This window comes from Nicotiana attenuata, unplaced genomic scaffold, assembly GCF_001879085.1.
Source record: "Nicotiana attenuata strain UT unplaced genomic scaffold, NIATTr2, whole genome shotgun sequence".
Lineage (NCBI taxonomy): Eukaryota > Viridiplantae > Streptophyta > Magnoliopsida > Solanales > Solanaceae > Nicotiana > Nicotiana attenuata.
The window spans coordinates 81,599-94,434 of NW_017674495.1; the positions used below are offsets into that span (position 1 = coordinate 81,599).

A 12,836-nucleotide genomic window follows, 5' to 3' on the forward strand; every position below is an offset into this window, starting at 1 on the left:
CGAATATTTTAGGATAATGCCATGACACATCTCAAATTGTGTATTATTTTCTTGGAAAATACCTGATATAGTTGTATCTTACTAGGATTAAAGAAATATTTTGAGAACAAGTTGTATGTTTTGTGCTACGAAGATTTTACCGGAAAAAATCCGAAAAAACCCGAATAATCCGAAAACCCGAGAAAAACCGAGATTGAAAAACCCGAGTTTTATTGGTTTGATTTGGTCTTTAGTTTTAATAACGCGACACAATTGGTTTGGTTTGATAATTGCAAAATCCGAACCAACCCGACCTATGTACACCCCTAGAAGCACGGATAAACAATAACCATGAAAAAATAAATTAGAATTGGAATGCAGAACAAGCCTCAATACGCTAAAAATGAAGGCAAAAAAATAGCACAAGAATATCTTTATTATGGAGGGGATTTACATCAGCTATACCTACCTACTCAGTGGGGTCTTGCTACAAATGTATTTGTAACCTGATAAAATAGCTTATTTTCTTATAATAGGTTAAAGCTATATCATGAGATAGTTTTATGATTTCAGTCTTAACTATTTAAGCAATTCCAACTCATTGCATGCTAGTCAGATATTTCCATCCTTTCCTAATATCCGACGTAATGAAAAAAGAATAAGAAAATAATGATTTAGATAGTCACATCGAGTATATCACATTCATAACTATGTGCTCATTGTAAAAGAGCCATTCTTGCTTACCTCTAGTGAATGATTTATCTCTAAATATCAAGCAAATGTACCGGTCACAAAACCCCAATATATTGTTGAATTGTGTGGAATTCCCTGGCTGCCTCGTCCTCCCTGCAAACCAACACCGACGCTATTGTTACTCAAACCAAGTACATATTGAAATAATTATAAAGATCTTACTTTTAATGAAAAAACTTTAGTGGATTACAACGTAAATTTGAATTAGTATCCAATTTGAATCCAAAATTCTAATGTATGCCTCAAATATTATATTAAGAAATTTTAAAATTATAAAGAAAAAAGGCCCGCATTAGTCTAAATGAGAGAAACTGATAACTAGTAACAGGGAAGAAGGGGTGCGGGGGTGTTTGAGGAGGGGGGGGGGGGGTAGAGAGAGCAGGGGAAATTCACCACACTATGCGCAGGGGCAGAGCCTCTTCGTATGCTGATGCGATCCATCACAAGATAGCATCGACTGTTGCGAGGTGTACAAGCAGGCTCCGGGGTTCAGATCTCTGGGGGCATCATCAACTACTTCAGCAGGCTGATCTGATCCGACACTTGCCAGACATCCACCTTTGCAGCCCAAGTACTTTTGCATCGTCTCGCACTGGTTGAGCAATAAGAATTTGTTGGGAACACAAGATTGACCACTTGATTTGCACACTGAATTGCATGATTCGCCTTGTCTTCCTATCACAATATTTATACCAGCCAGTCTTGCTTCAGCTTGTGCACCAGAAGAACCAGAAGAATTAGATGGTATAGAGAAACAATGATGAAATTCACTGAGATAAGCGTTTTCATGAACCACACTCTCTGAATTGTGACGGCATCTTCCCATGCAAAAATCAAAAAGGCTTGAATAGGTCCCTGCTGTTACAGGCTTAGCTATCTTGACATTTAAAGCCAGGTCCTTTTGTGTCCTAGATGGATTCAGACAGCAAGAAACACAAAATTCATAGGAGTTGCAACACTGTGAAACAAGATTGCAACCGTGACAAGCAAATTGCTCTCTTTTTCCACGGCAGCAGCGAGAATGTGGATCAATGGACAGCACATCACAGACTTGACCCATATCATCAGCAATCAAAAATCTTCCTTGAACTGTAGTTCTACAGGTATATCTATCTTGAAGACTTACATCCTTCCTGATAGCGGATACTGGAGAAGAAATTTGAAGTATGAAGAATAGAAATACCAAGAAGGACAATGTTATCAATTTGATGGGAGTGATAACAGATGGAGATTTTGACATTTTTGCATTCAAATTGGAAGTGCCTGCTATGGACTCCCAAGTTGTGTCCAGTCGGGTTGCGTTAGAAACCCACTGAAATAGACCTACAATTGATAAGTATAAATTCGAGAGTCATCTTTAGTCATTATAAAAACAAAAGTGTCACTTGTCCCAAGAGGAAATAAACTATTTATGAAAAAGAACAAAGAACGGCGTCGTTTCAGTGTAACTACGACTACTAATAAGGATCACGCCAAGAAAATACAAAATTCTCAAGATAGTGGAAACCTTGTCACCTTAAAGCCTGCACATACTAAAACACTATCTCCTCCATGTTTGTCGGTTTCTGGCCTTCAAGCTAGGACTATGGGTGACTCTACTTCTCCATTCAAGAAAGTCTAGATTCAGAGAGAAGACACTGTATGTATCTCTTTTTCTTTTCCAATCAGATATGAAGTAAAGAAAATTGTTTTTAATCATTTGGGTGATCATATAATGCAGACATTTGATGCTTATGTAATTGGAAAAGAGGATGCTCCAGGAGTAGTTATATTACAATTTACAGGAGTGGTGGGGTGTTGGTTATGAGATTAAAAACCATGCTCAGAGGATTTTTCAATTTGATTCTGGCTACAAGCACTTATTCCAGGGTAGGATTGCTTTTTTCTTTTTCACACATGAACTTCTAGTCAAGGAACTGTGGGTGTCAAATGATGTAGCTGATGGTTAGTATGTGTTTTCCTTTTCTTTGTAAATTTCAGTTTGTACGGGGGGAAAAGTGGGGTTAGATGCAGAAGCACAACATTTGATGGACTGTCTTGATTGAGAAACAGCTTTCAAAGATATTCAGGCTTCTGTTTTGAGCCATTCTTTGTATAATGTCCACTATTCTTCAATAGCATATCTTTATTTCATCCTCCTCATGCATGGTACCTATTTGATTGCCTCAATTGAGTGAAGCTGGAACAATTTACGAGTATTTTGTTCCTCGAGTCAAGTTAAAAGAGATGTCTTGAGCAATCAAAAGCACTTTGTGAAATAGTTTTCCCAGTCTTATCGCATCTTGATTTAGCTATGCTTGAATATGCCAGACATCTTAACTCAGGGCCTTTTAAAGACTAAAATGGCACTCATCAGTCATCTGCTAAGCAAGTAAGTTACACTTTGTGCTTAGCAAGCCGTATGACTAGCTCACTAGTTGTGAGCTAATTAGGTAAGTAGCAGATCAACTCTCAGGTTTCAGTAGAACCTCGGCTTCCAGTCAAAGATTGATATATGTGTGAAAATAGAGTATAAATAAGGTTAGATATATATTACAGGACCTGCATTTCAAACTCAAAATTCTAGATCCACAGCTGAACTAGATCAATATTACTGGCTGGCGTCCAAGTGGAAGTTTTCTACGACATCTTCTATTACATTCTTGTCAAAAAGATCAGATCAAACAGGCATAGGTAGTTTGACACAATACAATGCTTCATATTATGTGGAACCTATTTTACTCGCTCTCCCTTTTGTTCCTATCATCTATGCACACTCCATTCTTCAAATGGCAGTCCAACACTACTAATTATACCAAGTAAATGCATATTGCGAAGGAAATTTTAGCTAAGCATACTATTCAAGGAACTTTGCCTGCTTTAGAAAGAGGCTGCAGTGTCACAACTGAGGTCCGCTAATTTCTTTTTCCTAAATTATTTAGATAGTACATTCTGATTTTTCTGTTGGGACAATTTAGTGTTCATCTTCATTACATGGCTCAATCACCCAAATTGTGAGCTCTTCTCAATTGACAAATTGTAAATACAGGAAATAAGGTTGTCAACTACAAAGAGAAAACTAGCAGCAGTCCATTTAGATCAAATAACAACATAATTTCACATTGCCCGATTAATACAAACCTAAAAAGCACAACCCTAATAAATTCAATTAACTCAATTTTTATTTCCGATAACATCAATGGAAGCACGTTTAAATTCAAAGAATTTTCCAACTTACCGGCATCAATTGTACTGCTGCTGCGGCTGTTGGCCGTGCGAGTTCTGTTCTTTAAGCTCCGCCCGAACCCATAATTCTTTTATTCTGAAAAATGGCGAGAAGTGGAGGGAGTGTTGGACCAGTGCAAAGCGTTTTTTCTGGAAACGGGGATCAACCTATTTGTTTTGAACTTGTTTTGTTACTTTATTTTTATTATTGTAGACAAAAAGTATTGGAAGAGTCATTAGTCAAATTTTTATGTCATAAAAAATGAAAATAGTATAAATTTAAAATCACAAAAGACATTCACATTTTATTAATCAAGTAAAAATAAAATAAACCAATAGTACAGTATTAATTTCTCTTGTTCCAAGTTTTATAAGAATTTTTTACGTTTTAAATTCCTGGGCATAATTCAAGGACTCGAATATTCCACTGTTAGTTCCTCCTTAATTAGATTGATTTTGATTATTATGAAGCAATAAATATATAAATAGGTTATTATAGAAGACTTAAGTTTATAAAAAGTATAGTGTAATAATAATTTGATATCGTTGTTAAACTGAACTAATAAGCTACTATAGAGAGGTAAAATATAAGATAAAAAATTAGTTAAAACATTTGTTTATTGTAATGTGTTAGGAGTATTATATATGGTAGAGGTGTGAGTGTAGGAAAAGATAAGATATTCTTCGTAAATATAAAATATACTGGGCATGTTAATCATTTTAATAGAAAAAAATTATCAGCACTTATGACTATACATGTAATTGTATAATTGTACTAAGTCAATTATACAATTAGTTACATTAGTTAGTATTAGTGCTGAGTCAGCATTAGTTAGTATTAGTTAGTGTTGATACGTTAGTTAGTAAAAATATCACATGTATATATACTGAACAGTACACAGTACATTCATTTTGAGATTCATTTTTACATTTTATCGGATTCTTCAGCATCTCTCTTTCTCTCTCCACGAGCTTCTTCTAGAAGCTTCAGAATCCTCCATTGAAGGAGGTCTGGAGCTCGGTTCTTTTCTAAAATCTCGACATGGTATCAGAGCAGAGGTTCTATTGACGACCACGCCCTCTCTCGTTCTGTTGTTCTCTAGTCACTAAGCGATCTAGGGTTTCTTTCCCTTCATCAGTCAGAATTTGGGGAAAACCTAAATCGGACACATGCAGTGACGATTTGTTGACAAATAGAAGAAATCTCAACCACGCAAGGATTAGTTCAACTGTTTTCACAAAATTTCTATGGCAATCACAGAGCAGACTGACGAAACGACCACGACGGCGACAACTCAGACGGTAATTGATGCTGGTAGCCCTCTCTACATATGTCACGTGCCCAAATACCCCGTCGTGATGGCGCCTATCACAGTACTAGGCCAGCCGAAAGAACACAAACCACATGGAAGATCTTTTTTAAAATTTACTCTTTCTCTAAACAGATTAAGTCTCAATTCTTTCATTTCAAAATATCAAGAGAAATAAGCGGAAACAAGTACGAAAATACAATCTACACAGCCCGAATCTGGTGTCACTAGTCATGAGCCACTAAGTACAGCTCAACACTGTCTGCTTAATACAAACTAAGTCTGAAATATAAAGTATTAGGATGGGAAGGAGAAGGGCAGGGCTGCGAACGCCGTGCAGCTACCTTGCTAACTCCGGAAGTACACAGAAGCTGCTGAAAGCTCAGAAATACCTGAATCTGCACACAAGGTGCAAGGAGTAATGTGAGTACGCTAACTCAGTAAGTAATAAAAGTAAATAAAGACTGAGCAGTAAGAAATCACGTAATCCACATAATAGCACCACAGCGGGTACAGTATGTTTCCAAAACAGGATACAAATCAAATCATCTCGTTAAGCTCCAATTTCAGTAAAATCCTTTGAAAAATAACTTTCTAGCAGTTTCAATAAAGGTTCAATGTAGTTTATAGTTAAAGTGTTGAAAATCGTAATCGGCCCCTCGGGTAAAATAATTCATAAATAGCCCTTCTGGCAAACCCCTCGGTCATTCAAATACATCATATAACATGAAACTCTCATTGGAAATAACAAACCAAATCAGGAATTTAATTCCAAGCATCTCGTAAAAATTCCAGTTTCAATGAAAGTTGTTCAAAATATTTGTTTAACATTTTCAATAGAGGTTCAGTATAAAGAGGAGTGAAAACAAGAATTCCATAAAAACAAGCTCCTTGGGCAAAGCATCACTCGTATACATGTATATATAGCCCCTCGGGCAAGCCTCTCAGTCACTCCTGACTCTACTCTCATCAATCAGCGCTCACACTCAGCACTCACGCCCAATAGGTACCATATAATAACCGTTGCGGCGTGCAGCCAGATCCATATATCGCTGCGGCATGCAGCCCGATCCATATATATAGTCGACTGCGCTCACTGGGGGTGTGCAGACTCCGGAGGGGCTCCTACAGCCCAAGCGCTATATCGCTGCGGCGTGCAGCCCGATCCATATACATATACATATACATATACATACATACATACATATATATATATATACATATACATACATACATACATACATATATATATATATATATATATATATATATATATATGTATATATTATATATATATATATATATATAGTCGCTTTGCGGCGTGCAGCCCGATCCATAGATTTATAATCCTCACAACCAGCCCTCGGCCTCTCTTCAGTCAGTCACCTTCACAAATCGAAGCTCGCCTCGGCCTCTCTCAGCCTCATACCTACAAGCTTAACTTGCGAGGGCTACCAGTAAAAGTAAGACAGGAGCGTGTTCAATAACCCAAAAGGTAGTCCATTTTATAAGATTCAAAATCTGAGATAAATAAGCTGAGTTATGAAAACAGTAAAACACAAATGATGAGTTAAGCAAATATTAAAGTCAAAACGGTTGAGAAATATAGGAAAAAGGCCCTAAGGGTCCAAACAGTTGGGCAGAGGCCCAAATTAATGCATCAAGCTCAAAACATGATAATACTTTCAAACACAATAGATCCAATTTAGTTTTCAGATATATACGCGACTCAATAGTGTAGACGGGACGGACTCACAAGTCACAATCCCCAACGGTGCAACGAACCACGCCACGTGCATTCCTAGGTGTGTGTGTACCTTCAAAGTAGCACAACGATGGATGAAAACCGGAATTTCATCACCCTTCAGATAACATTTATCATATTACTTTACCCTCAAATCGGACGAAATCCTACTCCGCATCGCCTTGCCTCTCGATCGGCCGTCACTCACCTGAATCTAGTCCAAAGATCAGATTCGATTACATATTTCAATATACGCTAAGGAACAAAGCCACCCGAAAATAATTCAAAATTAAATCAAGAATCGTCGAAATTGGCCAAACCGACCCGGGCCCATGTCTCGATTCAACGACAAAAATCCAAAAAAAAATCTTGCTCTCTCGCGGTCTCATTGATAAGCGTGTGATTTTAACATCATTTTATGCCCATACATGTCACTATGCTTTAATGTTGGAATGTCCATAAATATTAGACCCAGAATCGCTTACAAAGTGCGCTTGAATTATGCAGGTATTTGAGCGACAAGATACGAAAGTCAAAAAATCAGTCTGAAATGGAGTGAAACCTACTAAAGTGTTAAAAAATCATTGAAGTAGGGACAAAAGGACAGTGGGACCGCATTGAATTTGGGCTGCGCGGCGACGCGGAGAGATTCAGAGAGCATCCTTTAGGGGTTTCCATGCGGCGGCCAACGCCTTTTTCTACCGCGGTTCAGCGCTGGGTGTCCACGGGTCGCCGTTCATTGTTGTCGCGGTCGCGCCCAATTAGCCTACTGCGGTCCGCGCTACTCCACCCCTTTGTGCGTCCACGTCCCAGCTTCAGAAGTGGAATGATCGAAGCCAAGACCCTACGGCGGACCGCGCTGCATTTCAGCGCGGTCCGCGTAGCCCCGCAGGGGTATTTTTGTCCAGTTTTTCTGGCATAGTATAAATAGAATATTTTATTATTTCTAGGTCAAGTTTTAGATATCAGATAGCAAGCAGCACTCGTGAGACTCAAGTTTTAGCCTATTTTGGGCATTTTCATCTTTGTTTATCGTGGGATCTTGTAGATTAACATGTTTTAGTTAATTAATATGCTTGATTTTATACTACTACTTCTTCAATTTCTGTTGCTATTATGGCTAGCTAAACCCATTAGCTAGGGTTGTGGCTCAACCCTAGTGTGGGAATTAATGTGTGTTATTGTTTAATGCTTGAATGATGTTGCCGGTGTTTGATATTGTTGAAATGGGATTTTTGACCGCTTCCCGAATCTTTACCCATTTATTAGCATTGTAAATATTTGAGTTTAGCCCAATATCGCCATGTTTTAACTAATTTTTACTATTATTACTTTTTTTATTAACAAGAAATAAATATTAATATTTTAGTCATTCTTAATCTAAAAAAAAAATTACAAAATAGTACCTTATCTTTTATTTTATATAATCTTGAAAACACACAAAAAAAATAAGTTTTATGTTTTTATAGTTTAGTTCAATTAATTAAATTAGTCTTATATTTTTATATTTATAATTGTGTACTAATTTTAGAAGAAAGAATTAGATTTTAGGTTGGTTTATCCCGTTTTTATAAATCTTATAGTCCGTTTTTAGTCTTTGGCCAAAAGACCCTAAGCCACTAGTTCCTAGGCCCATACCCCCTAACCTTAATCCCCTACCCTATATAATACTATCTACACCACAAACACACCCTAGACTAAAAAATATACAATCAGGCGCAATACACAAAAAGGGAGACGGAAAATTTGAGCCGCAACAATGCAAAAAAGGGACCCCTTCCCCACTGTCTTCTTCCTGACGCAGAGACACAAACAGACCCTCCATGAACGTGATAGCTTCCTCATCTTCCTCATCTAGGGATCAGCCCGCTGAACTCCAAAGAAACCCGACCCCTGAAACTTCTCTGAAAGATTGAAGAAAAGAACAAAAAAACGGACCTAAGCTATAACAAATACAGATCTGGAACAGCCGCAATACACAAAAATAAAACGACCTTCCCGTTCTTCACCTTCTTCAATGCTTGAGGCCGTTAGGATCAGCCATGGACCGTCTTTGAGACCTTCTTCTCTAAATAAATTCCTAAGCAGCAGCCATAAACACACGACTTCAACCAGCAGCCGCTTCTTCTTCATCTCGTTTTTCCGGCGACCACCATTGAAACCGCAAACACATACCACCCTCTCACATATGCCGCTGACATAACTGGCCGGAAATACAGCAGAAAATAGTAAACAGAAACGTGAGAGATTTTCAGTTCAGTTCGTTCAGAGTCGTCGGTCGGGTTCCTGCGTGGGTTGATTTCATTTCCGGTTAGATGGAGAAAGGTTAATAACAGACTTTGTACAACTTTGGTCCACTACTTGTACCTATCCCAGGGCACTATGTATATATCAATTGATTGTTCTGAATATTGATATTGACCTTGTGTTCATTTTGTGTATGCTTGGCTCGGACTGTTTTGCTTCACTAGTTTAATTAGTAAAAGTTTGAAGTGACGCTGCTCTTTGTCATACCTGCTGGTGGCCTTCATGTTTCATTAATCTTTAAAGTTTTTGATAAATTTTGGTTGTTGATAAGATATTGATTCATGTCAGAATGAGGATCCTTTATCCGTATTGGCCTTTCCTTACAAATATGTTTTTCATTTTACTTGAATGTTATAATAGCAGTACGTTAAATATCATATGTTTTTTTGGTTTTGAAAGTTCAATTGAATAATGGGCCTTATTTTTTTAAAATCTCCTACGGCATGAATTTTGGGGGAGAAAAATGATATATGATTTCGTTTAAAATAATGGTACAATTTTTATGTTGAAGTTGCCGGATTCAGATTATAGCTAGTCTTCATGATTCAATTGTTAGCCTAATTCTATAATACATGCTTTACAATAGTCTCAAATTAGTTTTAAGAAGTAAATATGGACACCGTAGTTTGCCTTAGTTGAGTACAATCCTTTGAAATTAGAATCGAGGTGTGCCATTAGTTGAATTTTCCATGGCCCTCGCAAACTTGAAAGTGCGGAGTTGCTTTGGGCGCGTAATTTAAATTAACTTCCTTAAACTCGGGTGTGCATTTCGTGCAACCCAAATCCAAATTCCAAAACGTTGAATAAGAGGTGTCGAGGATCCGGGTGCATTTCATGTGACGTGATCCAAAAACACGCTCTTAAACGGCGTTCACTTTCATAAAAACTAATTAAAAGCGGTTAAACAATTTTTTTTTTAAAATTGCACTATAGGATGACATGAATTAAAATCAGATTTAAGCCAACTATGACAGTTGAGCGACCGTGCTAGAACCACGGAACTCGGGAGTGCCTAACCCCTTCTCCCGGGTTAACAGAATTTCTTACCCGGATTTCTGGTTCGCGACTGTTAAACAGAGTCAAACCCTTTCCTCGATTCGGGATTCAAACCGGTGACTTGGGACACCATAAATCTCCCAAGTGGCGACTCTGAACTTCTTAATAAACGAATCCCGTTTTGATTGTCCTTTAATTGGAAAAACTCCTTTTATTATACCCTTCACGGGGTGTAGTAGCAAGAAAGGAGGTGTGACAGCTCTGGCGACTCTGCTGGGGATGCGAACCTAGAATTTCGATTCAGAGTTCAAGAATTCGAGCTTAGTATAATTGTTATATTTGGCTTTATCTGATTTTTTACATGTTCCATGCTATATGTGCTAAATGTTTTACCGCTTTGATATTTGTTGAAACTGTATATATAAACTGTCGCGAATCTCTTCCTCTTTCTGAGTCTTCTACATCATGGAGAAGGGTGCACTTCGTGTAGCTTCTCTTCTGTTTAGAGTCATTCCCAATTTAGAACGAGGTTTGGATAAGTTGCTAAGCCGGCGGAGCTTCTGTATCCCTGGTACGCTGCCTCCCCCTCGGCTCGAGTTGTCCGCTCGGATAAGCCAGGTCTAGACCAATAAACCTAGGATTTAAACCTAGAAGAACAAAACCTCATGCCGGATCCCCAGTAGGACGTTTGTTTGCATCATGTGCATTTGACTTAGGGGACTCAACACAGGGGTTGGGTCCGTCTAGGACAGGTGACCTGAAATAAATTGACCATCCTGATGCATCTTACGTGCTACTTGCGCATTTATTTGCTCGAATTTGCATGTTGACCAGCTCGTCTAAATGAGTGAAAATTGAGAAAATAAGCAGTGTTAGGACTAAAGGAGGGTAACCATTTGTCTTGAAAAAAACCCCAATGCCCAAATAGTACCGAAATGTTGCTGGATTTTTGAAAAATGAAAAGAGAAAAAGAAATTGCTTGGAAAATAGAAAGAAAATTGTGGTTCAAAATAGTTTTGATTTTTGGCAAATTTGACCGAACTACGCGGGTCTAATTCTCACCGGATGTGAGATACGTAGGCAAACCTCATCGGTTCCGGCCCCACTTTTCAAACAAAAAAATCAACAAATATTTTCTTTTAGTTCCTTCATTAAAAATCTTGTTTTTCTAAAAAAAAAAAGAAGAGAAAAATAGTTTTTAAACTCACAAAAAAATGGTTTTCTTCTTTCTAATGTTTTCATGAAAAAAAAAACAATAAAAATCAAAATCCAAAAATACAGGTTTCCTTCATTTTGAAGTATTTTTCCAAAAATCCAAAAAAGAAACAAAAATCCAAAAATACTCTTTTCTTCTTTANAAATCTCCTACGGCATAGTAAGTTTTGGGAAGTAAAAATGATATATGATTTCGTTTAAAATAATGGTACAATTTTTATGTTGAAGTTGCCGGATTCAGATTATAGCTAGTCTTCATGATTCAATTGTTAGCCTAATTCTATAATGCATGCTTTACAATAGTCTCAAATTAGTTTTAAGAAGTAAATATGGACACCGTAGTTTGCTTTAGTTGAGTACAATCCTTTGAAATTAGAATCGAGGTGTGTCATTAGTTGAATTTTCCATCGCCCTCGCAAACTTGAAAGTGCGGAGTTGCTTTGGGCGCGTAATTTAAGTTAACTTCCTTAAACTCGGGTGTGCATTTCATGCGACCCAAATCCAAATCCCAAAACGTTGAATAAGATGTGTCAAGGATCCGGGTGCATTTCATGTGACGTGATCCAAAAACACGCTCTTAAACGGCGTTCACTTTCGTAATAATAATTAAAGCGGTAAATAATCTCAAAAATTGCATTATAGGCTGGAATGTGTATTAAAATCAGATTTTTAGCCAATTATAATAATTTAAGCGACCGTGCTAGAACCACGGGATCCGGAGGTGCCTAACACCTTCCCTCGGGTCAACAGAATTCCTTATTCAGAATTTCTGGTTCCCAGACTCCAATTGGGAAGTCGAATTTTTTCCTCGATTTGGGATTCAAAATTAAACCGGTGACTTGGGACACCAAAAGCCAATCTTGTCCCAAGTGGCGACTCTAAAATAAATAAATAATCCCATTTCGAATAATGTCACTTTAAATGGAAAAGCTCCCTTATACATTATCCTTCGGGGTAGGTGTGTAAAAAGGAGGTGTGACAGCTCTGGCGACTCTGCTGGGGACACGAACCCAGAATTTTGATTCAGGGTTCAAGAATTCGAGCTTAGTATAATTGTTATATTTGGCTTTATCTGATTTTTCTACACGTTCCATGCTATATGTGCTAAATGCTTTACCGCTTTGATATTATCTGAACTGTATATATAAACTGTGCCGAAACCCTTCTCTTCTCACCTCCGGGGATGTGCTTACTGGTTGAGACTCCCTATTCTGTTAGTGTCATACCTTGAAATAAGAAAGAGGCCGGACAAGTTACTAAGCCGGACGATCTCGCGGGTCCCCGGTACGTAGCCCCCTCCTCGACTCGAGTTGTCCGCTTGGGTACAC

The 12,836-nt window shown here is 37.8% G+C and overlaps 1 protein-coding gene across 1 annotated transcript; it reads right to left on the reverse strand.

The window, feature by feature from the left end:
• Positions 1-401: 401 nt before the first annotated feature.
• Positions 402-4,105, reverse strand: LOC109218771. The gene is made up of 3 exons (XM_019383156.1): positions 3,950-4,105; positions 1,126-2,055; positions 402-825 (listed from the first exon to the last, which is right to left on the reverse strand). The coding sequence occupies exon 2, from the start codon at positions 1,970-1,972 to the stop codon at positions 1,130-1,132; it is 843 nt and encodes a 280-aa protein (XP_019238701.1). The 5' UTR covers positions 1,973-2,055; positions 3,950-4,105; the 3' UTR covers positions 402-825; positions 1,126-1,129.
• Between the last annotated feature and the right edge of the window lie 8,731 nt (positions 4,106-12,836).